This window comes from Oncorhynchus keta, chromosome 28 (genome assembly GCF_023373465.1).
Source record: "Oncorhynchus keta strain PuntledgeMale-10-30-2019 chromosome 28, Oket_V2, whole genome shotgun sequence".
Taxonomy (NCBI): Eukaryota; Metazoa; Chordata; class Actinopteri; order Salmoniformes; family Salmonidae; genus Oncorhynchus; species Oncorhynchus keta.
Genome location: NC_068448.1, coordinates 9,754,492 through 9,778,249, shown reverse-complemented (window position 1 = coordinate 9,778,249; position 23,758 = coordinate 9,754,492). Strand labels below are relative to the sequence as shown.

The window sequence follows — 23,758 nt, the reverse complement described above, 5'->3', positions numbered from 1 at the left end:
CTCTCTCTCCCTCCTCCTCTCTCCCCTCCCTCTCTCTCTCTCTCTCTCCTCCTCTCTCTCTCCTCCCCTCCCTCCCGCCCCCTCTCCCCTCCTCCCCCTCTCGGGCCCTTTGACGCCAACCTCTGTCACCACTGTGATCCTTGCTATCTGTTCAATAAAGTCAGAAAATACCTTCAAAACACACACACACACTCAAAATATGACTGTAGTGTAGGTCCTTCTGTAGCTCAGTTGGTAGAGCATGGCGCTTGTAACGCCAGGGTAGTGGGTTCGATTCCCCGGGACCACCCATACGTAGAATGTATGCACACATGACTGTAAGTCGCTTTGGATAAAAGCGTCTGCTAAATGGCATATATTACCTTAAACATTTGCTTGACTTTCTGGCGGGGCAGGTTGACGTTCAGCTTGTGTAGGAGGTGCAAGACCTCGCTGATGCTCAGGCTTCCATCGCCGTTCTTATCTGCCTCCGTAAACGTCTGCTTCAGCCACGTACAGACCAACCAGGGGTTAAGGATAGATAACACGCACAACAACAAGCCCTGTGAAAACCTACTTCGGTTATACTTTATTTTAAAATAGTCCTTTGTAAGAGATCTGTTCCATTAACTAGGCACAGGTGGTCACATTGACTGATTAATGGCGTCATCGATTGATCAAGTATAGACTGCAACAGAAAGTGTACAGCGAGCGTGGTTCACAATGTTTTAGCATAGGTCGTCTAAGTGCATCTCGGTTCAGAGCCCAAAACAGTCGTCAAACAACGTAACATCTTCTGTTTCTCTGACACAGCTCTTACTTCCCCGCAGCACAGTCTAATTTTAACACAAGCCGTCTGTGTGCGACTGACAGAGACAATGTGATAGCAGGTGGAAGCTTTTGGATGTATCTTTTCATCAGCACATCAAGCTCGCTGGCACGCCAAAGCCGCAGTGTGTGTTCGCATGTCTGTGTGTGGGGAGAGAAATAACTTGTGTGTGTAAGAGCAAGTGCACTGTGTGTGTACCCATGCTAACATCCTTATTAAATTATCCACAATCGATTCAAGTATTGAAAAGTCCTCACCAAAAAATGCAGGGGAGAAGCAGTTCTCCAAACCCACAGTTCAGAACGTATTGCGGTTTTGGGGCCATGGTTCTATTCAGTTCCAGTACAACAGGAAATGTAGTTATTATTTTTTCATTTTAGAAAAAGTGTTGGTATTCCTGACTCCATATATGACCATGAGTCATATAACATCTGATGAGCTCACCATAGGGAATAACACTTTGGTTTTTCTTGAATGAAAACACACGATTAGTCAACAACACTAAAGTCCAATATGCGTGTGAAATCCATATGTAAACATGGCACAGACATTGTATAGGCCTGTGCTATAAGGTTTTCTTACAAAAGAGAAAAAATGTGCCCTCTCATAAAGGGGTGTGACTGTATCACGGTTCACGTTCATTTCCCACTCTGGGGTAATGTGATGGGCTGTCACTGAAGTAGCTCTGTAGCCCTCGGAGGGAAGTTCGCAACGTGGTTCGAGCACTTTCACGAGGTGTTGAAACCCCTTATTTCTAGTCAACCACGGAGAATGAGTACATATCCGCAGGTATAAAACATATCCATCGCTCTTGTAACTTACTTGGAGCAGAATGTGGAGGGTTGCTTGAATACTGCCCTCCGGTGGTAGGAATACTGAGGTGATGTCAACATGTCTTAATTATGATTGTTTTAAATGAATAGACTGAAATGGTTGTGTCAGCTCAGATTTACTCATTTACACAACGTAGGCATAGCTTATATCACCTAGTGTTCTTCTTCTTCTTCTTTTTATGTATTCATTGTGTGGATCAAACCGAGGTCCCGGTACTGAACAATTTGGTACGAATACGTGTACAATTACACACCTACAAAGAAAATATATAGACGGTACTTTAATTCTTCTCCTGACCTGAATAGAAATCCAATTGACCTGTGGCAAGGGAAGAAACCGGGAGGGACCACCTGAACTTGCACAATTACAAGCGCTCCTTTTCTGTTGCAAAAACGTTTTGCTACAATGTATGACCCTGACCCTGCTCTCCAATGACTTAAACCCATGCCCAGAAAGAGCCAAACATGCACAGGTAAGGATATTGGTCACGGGTGCGCTGCCTCTTGGCCAGGCTGTCCTCGTCGCTGATGCCCGCCACCAGGTACTTGAGACCGGTGATCCAGGTGCGTGCTTCCTCGCCCGTACTGGAGACCAAGTCCAGGGACTCCAAGCGCTCCCCATAGTACAGGCTGAAACAGCAGTTGGGATCAAAGCTGCCCTCGGAGTAGCGCTGGAAGATCTCAGACTGCTTACCCTCGCACACCTCTCGGATGGAGTCGATGGAGACTAGGGAACGAGGAAGCAAATGGTTATTTCACCATCACTCTAAAACAGTGAAACAAACTCTGACTGTTGAATTTGGGCCTTTACCGCCACCATTTTCACATTGCCAACTGGAACACGTTAAAAGACGGGGGGGGGAGTATTCGAGGGAAACCAGAGGAACTTCAAAACGTAGCCTATTAAAACTTAGAGAATCAGCAAGTCACTTGACGGAGCAAACCCATTTACATAACCCTTTTATTCAAATGATATTGAGTTCATTCCATTTGGTGGGACTGGAATGATTTGAACCCGGTTTGGTGTATAACGAGGCTGAAATGGCAGTGGGCAGCTAAGGGAGGGATGAAAGCTTAACTTAGAAGTCTTTATTATGAGACTTAGGCAATATGATATGGCATAAAAAAAAGAATTGCTAGGATTTAGCTTGCTGTGCCCGAAGAGCTATGTTATTAAGATGAAACTCTTAGGGGATAGTAATGACATTTTACAGGAAATTCATTAACATTGAGCTTCTTTTCTCCAAACAGATTAAATGGGTATATACAGTCGCTAGTGAGTTTACACACCCCTTCCAGTCTTCACATTTTTTTCTCCCTTAAAATACCATTTTAAAAAAGGGAATCCATTGGGATTTTTTTCCCCTACAGATCTACACAACCTACTCCACATTTTCAGTGAAAAGTGAAAGAAATTAGCGAAAATTTTCCAAATAAAAACAAAACAAAACATTGATTGCTGATGTCTTCAGAATCCAGAGGAACTTCAACTGTAGCCTATTAAAACTTAGAGAATCAGGAAGTCACTTGATGGAGCAAATCCAAGGAAAGGAATCAAAGGAATCAGCCTTTGAGAGCCGTTACAGCTGTGAATCAGATTCTACCTTCGACAACCCTCAGGCCAACATGCAGGTAACTGACAAAATAGTGCAATCACTTGATTAAATGAGGGATAAAAAAAAGTATAGTGAAAACATGTGCTTCCACGCAGGTGGAGTTCCTAAATCTAATCCAGAGCGAATTTAAGAAGCATTTAGGGTTAAGTGCCTTGCTCAAGGGCACATCCGATTTGTCACCTAGTTGGATCTGGGATTCGAACCAGCAACCTTTCGGTTTACTGGCCCAATGCTCTTAAAATCACTAGGCTACCTGCTACACATTCTCATTTGCAGCAACTCATTTGGTTTCTAATTATATATGTATACATTCTGTCTGGTTTCAAGAAGCTCTCTCCACATCATTATTTTATATGCCAGCACCTGTTAAACATGCATAATCCCCTTGGAAAGACTAACTAGCAGATCTATAGGCCATCCAACCTGAGCAAAAACAATCAGTTCGTCCAAAAGCCTTTGTGGCCTTTGATTCATGCCGGGAATATAAGACACGATGAACTTGGACACACAGTACTTCTCTGTACACAAAAGACCATGTATATTATACACTCAACATAACACTAACACTGCACATTACCCAACATGCACGTTGTTCCCTTCTCATAATATAAATCCTTCAAAAGATGGGTGGGGCTAATGCTTGAGAGGGTGTGAACAAAGCTGAATGGGTGTAGACAAAGAACAGCTCTCCAGTAGGTGGGACAAAACATTCAAGGGACATTTTCTCAAAAGTGGAATAACAAGTTGATCAACTTTCAAAGCAGAATTGCTTTCCCATTGTTCCTCAACTGCAGTGTATGACACCATTTATTAACTCCAAGTCTCTACTTTATCCAGTGTAAAAAACACAATTTCAAATGTTGTTGCATGCGACCGAATCGAGGTCAGTCACACACACACACGACAACACATTTCCTAAACATTCAGGCAGTCTACGCCTTAATGGTAATCAATGAATCTACAAATAGAATAATACAATAATGTTTGTTGATGCATTTCAGTTCAACTGCATAGACAGAGAGAGTTTTCATTTTAGAAGTCTTAGCTCACTGCACCCCAGTAACCATGGCAGTCTCAGCTCACTGCACCCCAGTAACCATGGCAGTCTCAGCTCACTGCACCCCAGTAACCATGGCAGTCTCAGCTCACTGCATCCCAGTAACCATGGCAGTCTCAGCTCACTGCACCCCAGTAACCATGGCAGTCTCAGCTCACTGCACCCCAGTAACCATGGCAGTCTCAGCTCACTGCACCCCAGTAACCATGGCAGTCTCAGCTCACTGCACCCCAGTGTCCATGGCAGTCTCAGCTCACTGCATCCCAGTAACCATGGCAGTCTCAGCTCACTGCACCCCAGTAACCATGGCAGTCTCAGCTCACTGCACCCCAGTAACCATGGCAGTCTCAGCTCACTGCACCCCAGTACCCATGGCAGTCTCAGCTCACTGCACCCCAGTACCCATGGCAGTCTCAGCTCACTGCACCCCAGTACCCATGGCAGTCTCAGCTCACTGCACCCCAGTAACCATGGCAGTCTCAGCTCACTGCACCCCAGTAACCATGGCAGTCTCAGCTCACTGCACTCTAGTAACCATGGCAGTCTCAGCTCACTGCACTCTAGTAACCATGGCAGTCTCAGCTCACTGCACTCCAGTAACCATGGCAGTCTCAGCTCACTGCACCCCAGTAACCATGGTAGTCTCAGCTCACTGTATCCCAGTAACCATGGCAGTCTCAGCTCACTGCACCCCAGTAACCATGGCAGTCTCAGCTCACTGCACCCCAGTAACCATGGCAGTCTCAGCTCACTGCACCCCAGTAACCATGGCAGTCTCAGCTCACTGCACTCCAGTAACCATGGCAGTCTCAGCTCACTGCACCCCAGTAACCATGGCAGTCTCAGCTCACTGTATCCCAGTAACCATGGCAGTCTCAGCTCACTGCACCCCAGTGTCCATGGCAGTCTCAGCTCACTGCATCCCAGTAACCATGGCAGTCTCAGCTCACTGCACCCCAGTACCCATGGCAGTCTCAGCTCACTGCACCCCAGTACCCATGGCAGTCTCAGCTCACTGCACCCCAGTACCCATGGCAGTCTCAGCTCACTGCACCCCAGTACCCATGGCAGTCTCAGCTCACTGCACCCCAGTACCCATGGCAGTCTCAGCTCACTGCACCCCAGTAACCATGGCAGTCTCAGCTCACTGCACTCTAGTAACCATGGCAGTCTCAGCTCACTGCACTCTAGTAACCATGGCAGTCTCAGCTCACTGCACTCTAGTAACCATGGCAGTCTCAGCTCACTGCACCCCAGTAACCATGGCAGTCTCAGCTCACTGCACCCCAGTGTCCATGGCAGTCTCAGCTCACTCCATCCCAGTGTCCATGGCAGTCTCAGCTCACTGCATCCCAGTAACCATGGCAGTCTCAGCTCACTGCACCCCAGTAACCATGGCAGTCTCAGCTCACTGCACCCCAGTACCCATGGCAGTCTCAGCTCACTGCACCCCAGTACCCATGGCAGTCTCAGCTCACTGCACCCCAGTACCCATGGCAGTCTCAGCTCACTGCACCCCAGTACCCATGGCAGTCTCAGCTCACTGCACCCCAGTACCCATGGCAGTCTCAGCTCACTGCACCCCAGTACCCATGGCAGTCTCAGCTCACTGCACCACAGTACCCATGGCAGTCTCAGCTCACTGCACCCCAGTAACCATGGCAGTCTCAGCTCACTGCACTCTAGTAACCATGGCAGTCTCAGCTCACTGCACTCTAGTCTCAGCTCACTGCATGGCAGTCTCAGCTCACTGCACCCCAGTACCCATGGCAGTCTCAGCTCACTGCACCCCAGTACCCATGGCAGTCTAAGCTCACTGTATCCCAGTAACCATGGAAGTCTCAGCTCACTGCACCCCAGTAACCATGGAAGTCTCAGCTCACTGCGCCCCAGTAACCATGGAAGTCTCAGCTCACTGTATCCCAGTAACCATGGCAGTCTCAGCTCACTGCAGTCCAGTAATTCTGTGTCCTGTACAGGTGGGGCAGTAGAGAAATGGTTGTATACTGATCGAGAGAAATGGTTATACACTGTGCCTAGTGACAGACTGCACATCCTTGTACAGTTTTACACATTTTACTGGCTTAGATTCAAATCTGTATTAAATAATACATTTTAAATGTAAAAAAAAAAAAAAAAAAAGCTGTCTTGACGATTTATATCCATTGTTAATTTGTTTCAGGTGAATCCTAAGTGATTCCTGTGCTGTTTCGGACTACAGTAATAGGCTCTGTGGGAGAGATGGAAGTGCTGATTGTTGATGTGAGACAGAGTTAACAGACTTTTACGTTAATATCTGTACCAAACCGACCGTGGAAATCCTTCATTCATTTTAATTCCAGGGCAATACAGAAGTTAGGAAGTAAAATGTGAGACACTGGATGAGGATCAGTCAGTCAGCCAAAAAGATTAACTCTTAGACTTGTCATTCAAGCACAATTAAAACAGATTTGGTCTTAACTCCTGTTAATTCCCAGTCTAAGCAGGTCAGCCATTCAGTCAGTCAGTCAGTCAGTAAACGAGACAGCAAAACCACTCACTCTTGGCCTTCTCGTTCTTGCGCGAGGGCCGCCAACGGATGCAGGACTTGTGTTGGTCCAGGTAAAAGTAGCGCACCAGTCCTCTGGAGCCGCCCCGGAGCTTCACCATCTGGGTCCCCGTCTGCATGGAGTTCATGCATTTCTCCACTGGAGAGAGAAACACAAAGAGAGAAGGGGGGTGGTTAGAGTATGAGAGAAGGGGGGGTGGTTAGAGTATGAGAGAAGGGGGGCGGTTAGAGTATGAGAGAAGGGGGGGTGGTTAGAGTATGAGAGAAGGGGGGGGGGTTAGAGTATGAGAGAAGGGGGGGGAGGGTAGAGTAGGAGAGAAGGGGGTGGGGGTTAGAGTATGAGAGAAGGGGGGCGGTTAGAGTATGAGAGAAGGGGGGTGGTTAGAGTATGAGAGAAGGGGGTGGTTAGAGTATGAGAGAAGGGGGTGGTTAGAGTATGAGAGAAGGGGGTGGTTAGAGTATGAGAGAAGGGGGTGGTTAGAGTATGAGAGAAGGGGGGGGTGGTTAGAGTATGAGAGAAGGGGGGGCGGTTAGAGTATGAGAGAAGGGGGTGGTTAGAGTATGAGAGAAGGGGGCGGTTAGAGTATGAGAGAAGGGGGGTGGTTAGAGTATGAGAGAAGGGGGGCGGTTAGAGTATGAGAGAAGGGGGTGGTTAGAGTATGAGAGAAGGGGGGCGGTTAGAGTATGAGAGAAGGGGGTGGTTAGAGTATGAGAGAAGGGGGGCGGTTAGAGTATGAGAGAAGGGGGGGTGGTTAGAGTATGAGAGAAGGGGGGCGGTTAGAGTATGAGAGAAGGGGGGCGGTTAGAGTATGAGAGAAGGGGGTGGTTAGAGTATGAGAGAAGGGGGGCGGTTAGAGTATGAAAGAAGGGGGTGGTTAGAGTATGAGAGAAGGGGCGGTTAGAGGGAAAGAAGGGGGTGGTTAGAGTATGACAGAAGGGGGGCGGTTAGAGTATGAGAGAAGGGGGGCGGTTAGAGTATGAGAGAAGGGGGGCGGTTAGAGTATGAGAGAAGGGGGCGGTTAGAGTATGAGAGAAGGGGGGTGGTTAGAGTATGAGAGAAGGGGGGCGGTTAGAGTATGAGAGAAGGGGGGGGTGGTTAGAGTATGAGAGAAGGGGGGCGGTTAGAGTATGAGAGAAGGGGGGCGGTTAGAGTATGAGAGAAGGGGGCGGTTAGAGTATGAGAGAACTGTTACATGAGTTGTTGTTCCTGCATGTGTATGATGTGTGTAGAGCACTTTGGTGTGAGTGAGGGTGCGCGTTTATTTGAGAGTCTCTCTGAGATAATGAGGGATACCATGCATTTGTATGTTATGTTGTCAAGCACCAATTAAATAATTCCAGTCTGTAGCTCAAGCAGATAAACATTTACTCACATAAACACGCACGGTCTCGCTCGCACGCACGGTCTCACACACACACGAATATGGCTGTCGCAGCCACCAGTTTTTTGCTTGGTAGGAGTGAATGAGTAGACTTCTCCCCAAAATCCCCTTAACCAGGAACATAGTGCAGTTCACAGCAGGTTAAAAACCTCTCTGGGATAGGCGGGATGCTTGCGTCCCACCTGGCCAATAGCCAGGGAAAATGCAGAGCGCCAAATTCAAATAAAATACTATAAGAATCAAAAACTTTCATTAAGTCACACATGTAAGATACCAAATTAAAGCTACACTCGTTGTGAATCCAGCCAACGTGTCAGATTTCAAAAAGGCTTTTCGGCAAAAGCATAAGATGCTATTATTTGATGATAGCACAACAGTAAGCAAAGAGAGAAACCATATTTCAACCCTGCAGGCGCGACACAAAACGCAGAAATAAAATATAAATCATGCCTTACCTTTGACGAGCTTCTTTTGTTGGCACTCCTATATGTCCCATAAACATCACAAATGGTTATTTTGTTCGATTAATTCCGTCAATATATATCTAGAATGTCCATTTATTTGGTGCCTTTGATCCAGAAAAACACAGCTTCCAACTTCCAATGGGTTTTCCCAATGACATGATTCAAACAGTTATATAAACTTCAGAGTGTTTTCTATCCAGATCTACTAATAATATGCATCTTATATTCTGGGGATGAGTAGCAGGAAGTTGAATTTGGGCACGCTAATTTTCCAAAAGTGAAAATGCTGCCACTTATCCCAAAGAAGTTTTAAAGGGGAAATTAACCAGGAACATAGTGCAGTTCACAGCATGTTATTAAAGAGGAAAACATGGACCAGTTGTTGTTAGGAATCCATCGGTTTGTGTAGGATCCAGTGTTGAACACAGGTGTCGAGGCCAGAGAGCTTGTTAAACACCGAAAATGGGTAACACTGAAGCAGACAATTTATGTAAAGAGAGAGGTTACCAAAATATCACTCCCAAATTCAGTGTATTATTTTGGTTTCAGTTTGACAGCTCCTTCACAGAGAGCCCAGTTAATGGCACCCATATTAAGCTGGTGCAGTGCCACATTTTTAGGCCCTTGGCTAAGGAGGTGGTGTCAATCACATCCTATGGATCAATTAAATCCCATTGATCAAATCACAACATATTTTAATAATATATTGCCATTGGCTACTAAGTATAAACATATTCATTGACATTTGCATCTTCATTAAAACAGAAATGGCCAGCTCTCCAACTTGATCTATAACCAGTGTGTGTGTGTGTGTGCATGTGGTATAAGTAATAGATATCCCACTGATGAATTGCTCTAATTGGCCATTGATTTGGCTTCCCTGGGCTCTCATCGGGTAATAGTGAGAATGGGCACCTGGGGACCCAGGTTAATTCAGTCCCGAACCCCAAACAGCCCATTTCCTCCAGGGCATAACGTAGGACACAAGCCGGATCGCTACTTACTTCAAAGTGCTATACCAATTACTGCTACATAGATGCTAATCATACAGGCTACAGTGTATGACACTATACTGTTAACCTCACCTGCCAGCAATAAGCTGAACAAGAGATGTGTATTTAACCCAGAAGAGATGTGTATTTAACCCAGAAGAGATGTGTATTTAACCCAGAAGATATGTGTATTTAACCCAGAAGAGATGTGTATTTAACCCAGAAGATATGTGTATTTAACCCAGAAGAGATTGCACTATATTTAACCCAGAAGAGATGTGTATTTAACCCAGAAGAGATGTGTATTTAACCCAGAAGATATGTGTATTTAACCCAGAAGAGATGTAAACTTACTTCAAAGTTCTATACCAATTACTGCTACATAGATGCTAATGATACAGGCTACAGTGTATTGCACTATACTGTTAACCTCACCTGCCAGCAATAAGCTGAACAAGAGATGTGTATTTAACCCAGAAGAGATGTGTATTTAACCCAGAAGAGATGTGTATTTAACCCAGAAGAGATGTGTATTTAACCCAGAAGATACACTAGTCATATGGCCAACTCTCTCTACTGCTGTAGGCGGGGCTAACTGAGATCCACGGATAAGACTGTGGGAAGTCTATAGAGATGAGGTCATTGAGAAACACTTCCAACAGGAAGTCAGCGAAGACTCCAGGTGTTCTTCTGACCTGTGTCTTTGTGTCTTTGTTGCCCAGTCTGTCTTCTGCCACACCATTGTGTCCTCCCTTCCAATGGATCAATAAAGATTAACTCATTTCATTCACCGTACGTAGATAGAAGAACATTTTAAATACTACCAAGTCGTTCCAACTAGACCTGGCTATATCAACAACAACAACAGGTAAACACGCCGGGCTATGCAAACAGTCCAACACCTTTATTATTGTGGGTGTTCATATTATTCTAATTTCAGGCTATTTAAGAAAAAATATAAATAGACCACCCATTGACTTTCATTGGACTTCCCATTCTAGTCCTTCTACTTCTATTGCATGGAGACACAGTAGTGTATTCATGGTATCCTAGTGGTTAAAGCGTTGGGCCAGTAACCGAAAGGTCGGGGAGTTGTCAGCTGACAAGTTAAAAATCTGTCATTCTGGCCCTGAGCAAGGCAGTTAACCCACTGTTCCCCAGGCTCCGAAGACATGGATGTCGATTAAGGCAGCCCCTCTCTGAGTCAGAGGGGTTGGATTAAATGCGGAAGACACATTTCAGTTGAATATATTCAGTTGGACAACTGACCAGGTATCCCCCTTTCCCTTATGTGCAATTGGTTGAGCCAAGCAAAGCTCTTTATTGGCAGGACCTCTGACTGACCTGTGGGTTACCATGGCTCCAACCCAGAAACAAAAATAACAGACGGCGAGAGGGAGGAGCCTCTCTCTCACACTCTGGGCTTGATCAATAGCATCACTCTGCTGCACACTACCCATAGGCTTCCAGTGCTCGCTCACACACACACACACACACACACACACACACACACACACACACACACACACACACACACACACACACACACACACACACACACACACACACACACACACACACACACACACACCAGCGGAGCATGAATAATAAAATAGGCCTGTATTCCCCTCTGTCCCAGTCTGAACTGTGTCTGCCTCTTCAGCTCTGAATGTGTCCAGAACAGTCCCACATTTAATAAGGAAGGACGTCTCCTTCCAACCTTTCTGGAAGTCCCTGACCAACATCTGCTGCCATGCTACCATCACAGCCCCCTGGTGAAGAACAACATCTGCTGCCGTGCTACCATCACAGCCCCCTGGTGAAGAACAACATCTGCTGCCTTGCTACCATCACAGCCCCCTGGTGAAGAACAACATCTGCTGCCGTGCTACCATCACAGCCCCTGCTGCCGTGGTGAAGAACAACATCTGCTGCCGTGCTACCATCACAGCCCCTGGTGAAGAACAACATCTGCTGCCGTGCTACCATCACAGCCCCCTGGTGAAGAACAACATCTGCTGCCATGCTACCATCACAGCCCCCTGGTGAAGAACAACATCTGCTGCCATGCTACCATCACAGCCCCCTGGTGAAGAACAACATCTGCTGCCATGCTACCATCACAGCCCCCTGGTGAAGAACAACATCTGCTGCCATGCTACCATCACAGCCCCTGGTGAAGAACAACATCTGCTGCCGTGCTACCATCACAGCCCCCTGGTGAAGAACAACATCTGCTGCCGTGCTACCATCACAGCCCCCTGGTGAAGAACAACATCTGCTGCCATGCTACCATCACAGCCCCCTGGTGAAGAACAACATCTGCTGCCATGCTACCATCACAGCCCCCTGGTGAAGAACAACATCTGCTGCCATGCTACCATCACAGCCCCCTGGTGAAGAACAACATCTGCTGCCATGCTACCATCACAGCCCCCTGGTGAAGAACAACATCTGCTGCCATGCTACCATCACAGCCCCTTAGAAGAACAACACTGCATCACAGACTGCATCCATCCTTCAACACCATGCCTTCATCTTAGCTCTTCAGACTTCTTCTCCAGGGGGACTTCTCCAGGGGGACTTCTCCAGGGGGACTTCTCCAGGGGGACTTCTCCAGGGGGACTTCTCCAGGGGGACATCTTCAGAGGGACTTCTCCAGGGGGACTTCTTCAGAGGGACTCCTCCAGACCTCCAGGGGGACTTCTCCAGGACTGTGTTCTAGCTGTGTGTAAAATGCAGGGTTTCTCCAGCCATCCCTCTTGGGAACACAAAGGTGGCGCACATTTTGGTTTCAGCTTAATGATTCAGGTGGGTAGAATCAAAATGTGCCCCTCCCAACAACAACAAAAATTGTCTCTCAGGAATCTATTGTAAAACACTGGTGATATGATAAATGAAGGTTGAGGTGAGATGCTCCTGCTAAGAGATAACAGGCAGGCACAGCGTGGCAGAGAAATACTGCAGTAGTACTGAAGCAAAGACATCCTCTAACAGGCGGATTCAAACCTCAGGTGCCACTCCAAACTAACCCTTTATTGGGTAAGAGGTCGCTCAGCGACTGGCCACTCCAAACTAACCCTTTATTGGGTAAGAGGTCGCCCAGCGACTGGCCACTCCAAACTAACCCTTTATTGGGTAAGAGGTCGCCCAGCGACTGGCCACTCCAAACTAACCCTTTATTGGATAAGAGGTCGCCCAGCGACTGGCCACTCCAAACTAACCCTTCATTGGGTAAGAGGTCGCCCAGCGACTGGCCACTGGCCAAAACTAACCCTTTATTGGGTAAGAGGTCCCTGGCCACTCCAAACTAACCCTTTATTGGGTAAGAGGTCGCCCAGCGACTGGCCACTCCAAACTAACCCTTTATTGGGTAAGAGGTCGCCCAGCGACTGGCCACTCCAAACTAACCCTTTATTGGGTAAGAGGTCGCCCAGCGACTGGCCACTCCAAACTAACCCTTTATTGGGTAAGAGGTCGCCCAGCGACTGGCCACTCCAAACTAACCCTTTATTGGGTAAGAGGTCGCCCAGCGACTGGCCACTCCAAACTAACCCTTTATTGGGTAAGAGGTCGCCCAGCGACTGGCCACTCCAAACTAACCCTTTATTGGGTAAGAGGTCGCCCAGCGACTGGCCACTCCAAACTAACCCTTTATTGGGTAAGAGGTCGCCCAGCGACTGGCCACTCCAAACTAACCCTTTATTGGGTAAGAGGTCGCCCAGCGACTGGCCACTCCAAACTAACCCTTTATTGGGTAAGAGGTCGCCCAGCGACTGGCCACTCCAAACTAACCCTTTATTGGGTAAGAGGTCGCCCAGTGACTGGCCACTCCAAACTAACCCTTTATTGGGTAAGAGGTCGCCCAGCGACTGGCCACTCCAAACTAACCCTTTATTGGGTAAGAGGTCGCCCAGTGACTGGCCACTCCAAACTAACCCTTTATTGAGTAAGAGGTCGCCCAGCGACTGGCCACTCCAAACGATCCCTTTATTGGGTCCAGAGCCGTTGCTATGGAAACACACTCAGGAAACACATACAGTACAAGGAGAAGAGGACAGCAGCATAGACTAGTGATAGAAATAGTCTCATCTCACTGTGCTTGATGAGCCTACTTTACAATGTTATAAATACAGTCTCTGTGCTTGATGAGCCTACTTTACAATGTTATAAATACAGTCTGTGCTTGATGAGCCTTCTTTACAATGTTAGAAATACAGTCTCTGTGCTTGATGAGCCTACTTTACAATGTTAAAAATACAGTTTTGTGCCTGATGAGCCTACTTTACAATGTTAAAAATACAGTTTTGTGCCTGATGAGCCTGCTGTTTCGAGAGGACAGCCAACAACGAAATGGCACCGCGGCCCAGAAAACTTGGAATAACTACTGAAATGAAGCAGATCAATTGTTATGTTATTATCCCTATAGTAACCATTTAACACACACATTTGTCTTAATTTCATTGATTGCAATTTACTGGAGAATGTCAGAATCACGTATGTACAAGGTACAAGTGGAACAATGTGCCAGAGAAGAAGGAAAACAATCAGATCTCTGAGGGGGAGGAATCACTTTAGGTCAATAAGGTCTGATTTAAAACACACAAGTGGTTTGTTTGTTTCACCTTCATCCAAACAGCGAAATAAAAGCTACTGGGATTGAAAACAAATTAATTACATTGATCGTCAACAACAATAAAACAATTACAAAGACAAAACAAATGTTGTGATGACTACATGATTATAGTAAAACACATTACCCCGTAATCTTGATTGGTAACAACACTCAGACTACTACTTACCGTGTAAGGGCTTAATAACAGCTATTTACGTGGTTACAATAGAAGCCAGACAACAGGTGACGGACACATTGACACATTTTCCCCCAGGAGGTAGCTGAGAATGAGGTCAGAGGTCAGCTGGTGTCAACCTCAATGCTGTTAAAGAAACCACAGTGATGGTTGTCTGGTGCCCCAGTGGGAGTGGAGTCTGGGTGGAAGAAGAGGCCAGGAAAGTCGAAGGGGTGGAGTCATGTTGTCCTTAGTGCACTCTGTCAGAGCAGACTAGAGCACGAGGCTCAGCTCCAGGGGATTGCCGGGAGTCCATATGTCACACACACACACACACACACACACACACACACACACACACACACACACACACACACACACACACACACACACACACACACACACACACACACACACACACACACACACACACACACACACAGAAGTAGAAAGCAGAAACCAATAACAAGGCTCATAGGAGAAGTTGTTCCATCACAGTCCCACTGACCCACTCACTACAGTCACCTGGTACAACAGTGGTTGAACCTAGTACCATGTCTCACCAGGGCCGCATAGCAAATAAGTCATGTGCCAACAACATCTAGTGCCACAATCCTGACACACACGCTAAACTAAGGTCCCCATTCGGTTTCAGCAACAAATGTCCTCCAGAACACTAGCTACTAGTATCATCTACCCATTTCCAAATGCCGTCCATCTATCTATCCATCCATCCATCCATCCATCCATCCATCCATCCATCCATCCATCCATCCATCCATCCATCCATCCATCCATCCATACCCATGTCTCCCAGCCTCCACTTGGAGAAGGACAATATGCTGCTGTCAATCCAGAAGAGCTCTTCCACCAGGCGGGAGTAGGCGCCATGCTGCTGGCTCTTACACACAACCGTCCCCTTCTCGCCCATCTGGATGGGGGCCTGGTGTTAAGATTTGCAAGGGCGGCAGGTTAGCCTAGTGGTTAGAGCGTTGGACTAGTAACCGGAAGGTTGAAAGTTCAAACCCCTGAGCTGACAAGATACAAATCTGTCGTTCTGCCCTTGAACAGGCAGTTAACCCACTGTTCGTTCCTAGGCTCTCATAGGAAATAAGAATTTTTCTTAACTGACTTGCCTAGTTAAATAAAGGTAAAATAAAAATAAATTAAAAAGGATGCTCGCTAGAAGTATGTGTTTCAGACATAAGGAAGTGGATGGCTGCAAACTTTCTACTATTAAACTCGGACAAAACAGAGATGCTTGTTCTAGGTCCCAAGAAACAAAGAGATCTTCTGTTGAATCTGACAATTCATCTTAATGGTTGTACAGTCGTCTCAAATAAAACTGTGAAGGACCTCGGCGTTACTCTGGACCCTGATCTCTCTTTTGAAGAACATATCAAGACCATTTCGAGGACAGCTTTTTTGCCATCTACTTAATATTGCAAAAATCAGAAACTTTCTGTCCAAAAATGATGCAGAAAAATTAATCCATGCTTTTGTCACTTCTAGGTTAGACTACTGCAATGCTCTACTTTCCGGCTACCCGGATAAAGCACTAAATAAACCTCAGTTAGTGCTAAATACGGCTGCTAGAATCCTGACTAGAACCAAAAAATTGGATCATATTACTCCAGTGCTAGCCTCTCTACACTGGCTTCCTGTCAAAGCAAGGGCTGATTTCAAGGTTTTACTGCTAACCTACAAAGCATTACATGGGCTTGCTCCTACCTATCTCTCTGATTTGGTCCTGCCGTACATACCTACACGTACGCTACGGTCACAAGACGCAGGCCTCCTAATTGTTCCTAGAATTTCTAAGCAAACAGCTGGAGGCAGGGCTTTCTCCTATAGAGCTCCATTTTTATGGAACGGTCTGCCTACCCATGTCAGAGACGCAAACTCGGTCTCAACCTTTAAGTCTTTACTGAAGAGTTATCTCTTCAGTGGGTCATATGATTGAGTGTAGTCTGGCCCAGGAGTGGGAAGGTGAACGGAAAGGCTCTGGAGCAACGAACCGCCCTTGCTGTCTCTGCCTGGCCAGTTCCCCTCTTTCCACTGGGATTATCTGCCTCTAACCCTATTACAGGGGCTGAGTCACTGGCTTACTGGGGCTCTCTCATGCCGTCCCTGCAGGGGGTGCGTCACCTGAGTGGGTTGATTCACTGTTGTGGTCATCCTGTCTGGGTTGGCGCCCCCCTTGGGTTGTGCCGTGGCGGAGATCTTTGTGGGCTATATTCAGCCTTGTCTCAGGATCGTAAGTTGGTGGTTGAAGATATCCCTCTAGTGGTGTGGGGGCTGTGCTTTGGCAAAGTGGGTGGGGTTATATCCTTCCTGTTTGGCCCTGTCCGGCGGTGTCCTCGGATGGGGCCACAGTGTCTCCTGACCCCTCCTGTCTCAGCCTCCAGTATTTATGCTGCAGTAGTTTGTGTTGGGGGGCTAGGGTCAGTTTGTTATATCTGGAGTACTTCTCCTGTCCTATTCGGTGTCCTGTGTGAATCTAAGTGTGCGTTCTCTAATTCTCTCCTTCTTTCTTTCTCTCTCTCGGAGGATCTGAGCCCTAGGACCATGCCCCAGGACTACCTGACATGATGACTCCTTGCTGTCCCCAGTCCGCCTGGCCATGCTGCTGCTCCAGTTTCAACTGTTCTGCCTTACTATTATTTGACCATGCTGGTCATTTATGAACATTTGAACATCTTGGCCATGTTCTGTTATAATCTCCACCCGGCACAGCCAGAAGAGGACTGGCCAGCCCACATAGCCTGGTTCCTCTAGGTTTCTTCCTAGGTTTGGGCCTTTCTAGGGAGTTTTTCCTAGCCACCGTGCTTCTACACCTGCATTGCTTGCTGTTTGGGGTTTTAGGCTGGGTTTCTGTACAGCACTTTGAGATATCAGCTGATGTACGAAGGGCTATATACATAAATTTGATTTGGATTTGATTTGATTTCTATTGTCCTTCTAGAGTTCATTAGTACACAGCTACTGTTTCCTTGGTAGAGATCATTAGTATACAGCTGCTGTTTCCTAGTATACAGCTACTGATTCCTTGGTAGAGATCATTAGTATACAGCTACTGTTTCCTTGGTAGAGATCATTAGTATACAGCTGCTGTTTCCTAGTATACAGCTACTGATTCCTTGGTAGAGATCATTAGTATACAGCTACTGTTTCCTTGGTAGAGATCATTAGTATACAGCTACTGTTTCCTTGGTAGAGATCATTAGTATACAGCTACTGATTCCTTGGTAGAGATCATTAGTATACAGCTACTGATTCCTTGGTAGAGATCATTAGTATACAGCCACCGATTCCTTGGTAGAGTTCATTAGTATACAGCTACTGTTTCCTAGTATACAGCTACTGATTCCTTGGTAGAGATCATTAGTATACAGCTACTGTTTCCTAGTATACAGCTACTGATTCCTTGGTAGAGATCATTAGTATACAGCTACTGATTCCTTGGTAGAGATCATTAGTATACAGCTACTGATTCCTTGGTAGAGATCATTAGTATACAGCTACTGATTCCTTGGTAGAGATCATTAGTATACAGCTACTGATTCCTTGGTAGAGATCATTAGTATACAGCTACTGATTCCTTGGTAGAGATCATTAGTATACAGCTACTGATTCCTTGGTAGAGATCATTAGTATACAGCTACTGATTCCTTGGTAGAGATCATTAGTATACAGCCACTGATTCCTTGGTAGAGATCATTAGTATACAGCTACTGATTCCTTGGTAGAGATCATTAGTATACAGCTACTGATTCCTTGGTAGAGATCATTAGTATACAGCTACTGATTCCTTGGTAGAGATCATTAGTATACAGCTACTGTTTCCTTGGTAGAGATCATTAGTATACAGCTACTGATTCCTTGGTAGAGATCATTAGTATACAGCTACTGATTCCTTGGTAGAGATCATTAGTATACAGCTACTGATTCCTTGGTAGAGATCATTAGTATACAGCTACTGATTCCTTGGTAGAGATCATTAGTATACAGCTACTGATTCCTTGGTAGAGATCATTAGTATACAGCTACTGATTCCTTGGTAGAGATCATTAGTATACAGCTACTGTTTCCTTGGTAGAGATCATTAGTATACAGCCACTGATTCCTTGGTAGAGATCATTAGTATACAGCTACTGATTCCTTGGTAGAGATCATTAGTATACAGCTACTGATTCCTTGGTAGAGATCATTAGTATACAGCTACTGTTTCCTTGGTAGAGATCATTAGTATACAGCCACTGTGTCCTTGGTAGAGTTCATTAGTATACAGCTACTGTTTCCTAGTATACAGCTACTGATTCCTTGGTAGAGATCATTAGTATACAGCCACTCTGTCCTTGGTAGAGATCATTAGTATACAGCTACTGATTCCTTGGTAGAGATCATTAGTATACAGCTACTGATTCCTTGGTAGCGATCATTAGTATACAGCCACTGATTCCTTGGTAGCGATCATTAGTATACAGCTACTGATTCCTTGGTAGAGATCATTAGTATACAGCCACTGATTCCTTGGTAGAGTTCATTAGTATACAGCCACTGATTCCTTGGTAGAGATCATTAGTATACAGCTACTGATTCCTTGGTAGAGATCATTAGTATACAGCTACTGATTCCTTGGTAGAGATCATTAGTATACAGCTACTGATTCCTTGGTAGAGATCATTAGTATACAGCTACTGATTCCTTGGTAGAGATCATTAGTATACAGCTACTGATTCCTTGGTAGAGATCATTAGTATACAGCCACTGATTCCTTGGTAGAGTTCATTAGTATACAGCCACTGATTCCTTGGTAGAGATCATTAGTATACAGCTACTGATTCCTTGGTAGAGATCATTACTGATTCCTTGGTAGTATACAGCCACTGATTCCTTGGTAGAGTTCATTAGTATACAGCCACTGATTCCTTGGTAGAGATCATTAGTATACAGCTACTGATTCCTTGGTAGAGATCATTAGTATACAGCTACTGTTTCCTTGGTAGAGATCATTAGTATACAGCTACTGATTCCTTGGTAGAGATCATTAGTATACAGCTACTGATTCCTTGGTAGAGATCATTAGTATACAGCTACTGTTTCCTTGGTAGAGATCATTAGTATACAGCTACTGATTCCTTGGTAGAGATCATTAGTATACAGCTACTGATTCCTTGGTAGAGATCATTAGTATACAGCCACTGATTCCTTGGTAGAGTTCATTAGTATACAGCCACTGATTCCTTGGTAGAGATCATTAGTATACAGCTACTGATTCCTTGGTAGAGATCATTAGTATACAGCTACTGATTCCTTGGTAGAGATCATTAGTATACAGCTACTGATTCCTTGGTAGAGATCATTAGTATACAGCTACTGATTCCTTGGTAGAGATCATTAGTATACAACTACTGATTCCTTGGTAGAGTTCATTAGTATACAGCTACTGATTCCTTGGTAGAGATCATTAGTATACAGCCACTGATTACTTGGTAGAGATCATTAGTATACAGCTACTGATTCCTTGGTAGAGATCATTAGTATACAGCTACTGATTCCTTGGTAGAGATCATTAGTATACAGCTACTGATTCCTTGGTAGAGATCATTAGTATACAGCTACTGTTTCCTTGGTAGAGATCATTAGTATACAGCTACTGATTCCTTGGTAGAGATCATTAGTATACAGCTACTGATTCCTTGGTAGAGATCATTAGTATACAGCTACTGATTCCTTGGTAGCGATCATTAGTATACAGCTACTGATTCCTTGGTAGAGATCATTAGTATACAGCTACTGATTCCTTGGTAGAGATCATTAGTATACAGCCACTGATTCCTTGGTAGAGATCATTAGTATACAGCTACTGATTCCTTGGTAGAGATCATTAGTATACAGCTACTGATTCCTTGGTAGAGATCATTAGTATACAGCTACTGATTCCTTGGTAGAGATCATTAGTATACAGCCACTGATTCCTTGGTAGAGATCATTAGTATACAGCCACTGATTCCTTGGTAGAGATCATTAGTATACAGCTACTGATTCCTTGGTAGAGATCATTAGTATACAGCCACTGATTCCTTGGTAGAGTTCATTAGTATACAGCCACTGATTCCTTGGTAGAGATCATTAGTATACAGCTACTGATTCCTTGGTAGAGATCATTAGTATACAGCTACTGTTTCCTTGGTAGAGATCATTAGTATACAGCTACTGATTCCTTGGTAGAGATCATTAGTATACAGCCACTGTGTCCTTGATAGAGATCATTAGTATACAGCTACTGATTCCTAGTATACAGCTACTGATTCCTTGGTAGAGATCATTAGTATACAGCTACTGATTCCTTGGTAGAGATCATTAGTATACAGCCACTGATTCCTTGGTAGAGTTCATTAGTATACAGCCACTGATTCCTTGGTAGAGATCATTAGTATACAGCTACTGATTCCTTGGTAGAGATCATTAGTATACAGCTACTGTTTCCTTGGTAGAGATCATTAGTATACAGCTACTGATTCCTTGGTAGAGATCATTAGTATACAGCTACTGATTCCTTGGTAGAGATCATTAGTATACAGCTACTGATTCCTTGGTAGAGTTCATTAGTATACAGCTACTGATTCCTTGGTAGAGATCATTAGTATACAGCCACTGATTACTTGGTAGAGATCATTAGTATACAGCTACTGATTCCTTGGTAGAGATCATTAGTATACAGCTACTGATTCCTTGGTAGAGATCATTAGTATACAGCTACTGATTCCTTGGTAGAGATCATTAGTATACAGCTACTGTTTCCTTGGTAGAGATCATTAGTATACAGCTACTGATTCCTTGGTAGAGATCATTAGTATACAGCTACTGATTCCTTGGTAGAGATCATTAGTATACAGCTACTGATTCCTTGGTAGAGATCATTAGTATACAGCTACTGATTCCTTGGTAGAGATCATTAGTATACAGCTACTGATTCCTTGGTAGAGATCATTAGTATACAGCCACTGATTCCTTGGTAGAGATCATTAGTATACAGCTACTGATTCCTTGGTAGAGATCATTAGTATACAGCTACTGATTCCTTGGTAGAGATCATTAGTATACAGCTACTGATTCCTTGCTACTGATTCCTTGGTAGAGATCATTAGTATACAGCTACTGATTCCTTGGTAGAGATCATTAGTATACAGCTACTGATTCCTTGGTAGAGATCATTAGTATACAGCTACTGATTCCTTGGTAGAGATCATTAGTATACAGCTACTGATTCCTTGGTAGAGATCATTAGTATACAGCTACTGTTTCCTAGTATACAGCTACTGATTCCTTGGTAGAGATCATTAGTATACAGCTACTGATTCCTTGGTAGAGATCATTAGTATACAGCTACTGATTCCTTGGTAGAGATCATTAGTATACAGCTACTGATTCCTTGGTAGAGATCATTAGTATACAGCCACTGATTCCTTGGTAGAGTTCATAGCATACAGCTACTGTTTCCTAGTATACAGCTACTGTTTCCTTGGTAGAGATCATTAGTATACAGCCACTGTGTCCTTGGTAGAGATCATTAGTATACAGCCACTGTGTCCTTCATAGAGATCATTAGTATACAGCTACTGATTCCTTGGTAGAGATCATTAGTATACAGCCACTGTGTCCTTGATAGAGATCATTAGTATACAGCTACTGATTCCTTGGTAGAGATCATTAGTATACAGCCACTGATTCCTTGGTAGAGATCATTAGTATACAGCTACTGATTCCTTGGTAGAGATCATTAGTATACAGCCACTGATTCCTAGTATACAGCTACTGATTCCTAGTATACAGCCACTGATTCCTTGGTAGAGATCATTAGTATACAGCTACTGATTCCTTGGTAGAGATCATTAGTATACAGCCACTGATTCCTTGGTAGAGATCATTAGTATACAGCTACTGATTCCTTGGTAGAGATCATTAGTATACAGCCACTGATTCCTTGGTAGAGATCATTAGTATACAGCCACTGATTCCTTGGTAGAGATCATTAGTATACAGCCACTGATTCCTTCGTAGAGATCATTAGTAGAAAGCTACTGATTCCTTGGTAGACTGCAGAGAGTTAGTAAATCACAATATCTGCTAACGGCCTTTTTAGTAGCCAGCTCTTCTACTGTCCAAATGATAAACAGGCAGGCAATAATCCAGCTCAATAAGCTTATTCTCCTTTCAGTTTCTCTTCAATATCCCTCCATCTCAGATGACAACAAGGTGCACCTGCATCTTTCAGCAGCGAGACTGGGGTTGTGCCATTATATCTCTTTTGTTTCTTCAGCTGGGGTTTAAAAGGCTGCCTCTCAGACGAGGGAGAAAGGAGTAGGGTGCAGCAGTAGTGAGAAAGAGAGATTGCCAACTACAAACTGTGCAACATCTCTCTAATCCAGGTCTGAGGGATTTATTTAACGTGTGGTGAGAAAGAGAGAAAATGGGGGAGCGAGAGAGACGCAGAGAGTGAACAAAGCATGTAAAAAGTATTGTTTTTCCTCTGCACCAATTAAAATGTCTTATTCATCCCTGAAAGTGTCTCCTGTGGGGCTATCAGAGGAAATCAAAGTGACACCACTCGCACACTAACACACTTCCCCCAGCCGAGGGGAGACATGAAACAGTCCTTTTATCGCTCTCGCTGTCTCTCTCAGAGTGAGGCAGTGGTATACAGGACCATTATTACAGCTAAATCTCCAGTTACCTTCAATGGAGGGGCCTACCTGTGTAATCACCTTGTTTTCCGTATAGAAAACAAAACAACAAACAAACAAACATCTCGTCCTATCAGGGTGATCGAATCTCCTCCTATCAGGGTGATCGAATCTCGTCCTATCAGGGTGATCGAATCTCCTCCTAGCAGGGTGATCGAGGACATGTTCCCATGCATTCCATCTAGACAGAGCAGCAATATACTCTTTTTCTATTACAATGTTATCTCTTGCAATTTTTTCAGAGCACAAAAGCTGTCATAAAATTGAATACTCAACACATACTCAAATATTAAATAACAAACCAAACTGTTTGCCTTCATAATATAGATTGACTAATAAAAAAGTGTATTTTAACTTGCATTTATAGAAAGTAGCTTGGCACAAGCCTTGGTTTGTGCGAGTGGGATTGGCTCATAGGAGCTAATCTCCTGTTTCTGTAGCATGAGGTAGCTTGATGTACCGGTACACTTCCTGAATAAGCAACACAGTCTCACATTCAATTCATGCATATATGTACA

General features: G+C 44.7%; 1 protein-coding gene across 1 annotated transcript in view; it reads right to left on the bottom strand.

Annotated features, from left to right (window-relative positions):
• LOC118378311 (1-phosphatidylinositol 4,5-bisphosphate phosphodiesterase eta-2-like) overlaps positions 1–23,758 on the bottom strand; it is a 295,453-nt gene that overhangs the window by 78,583 nt on the left and 193,112 nt on the right. Inside the window, exons 3-5 of the mRNA XM_052484176.1 lie at positions 6,855–7,001; positions 2,125–2,368; positions 363–492 (exon numbers count right to left, since the gene is read on the bottom strand). Of these exons, the coding sequence (XP_052340136.1) occupies positions 363–492; positions 2,125–2,368; positions 6,855–7,001 (521 nt within the window). The remainder of the gene's footprint in view (positions 1–362; positions 493–2,124; positions 2,369–6,854; positions 7,002–23,758) is intronic.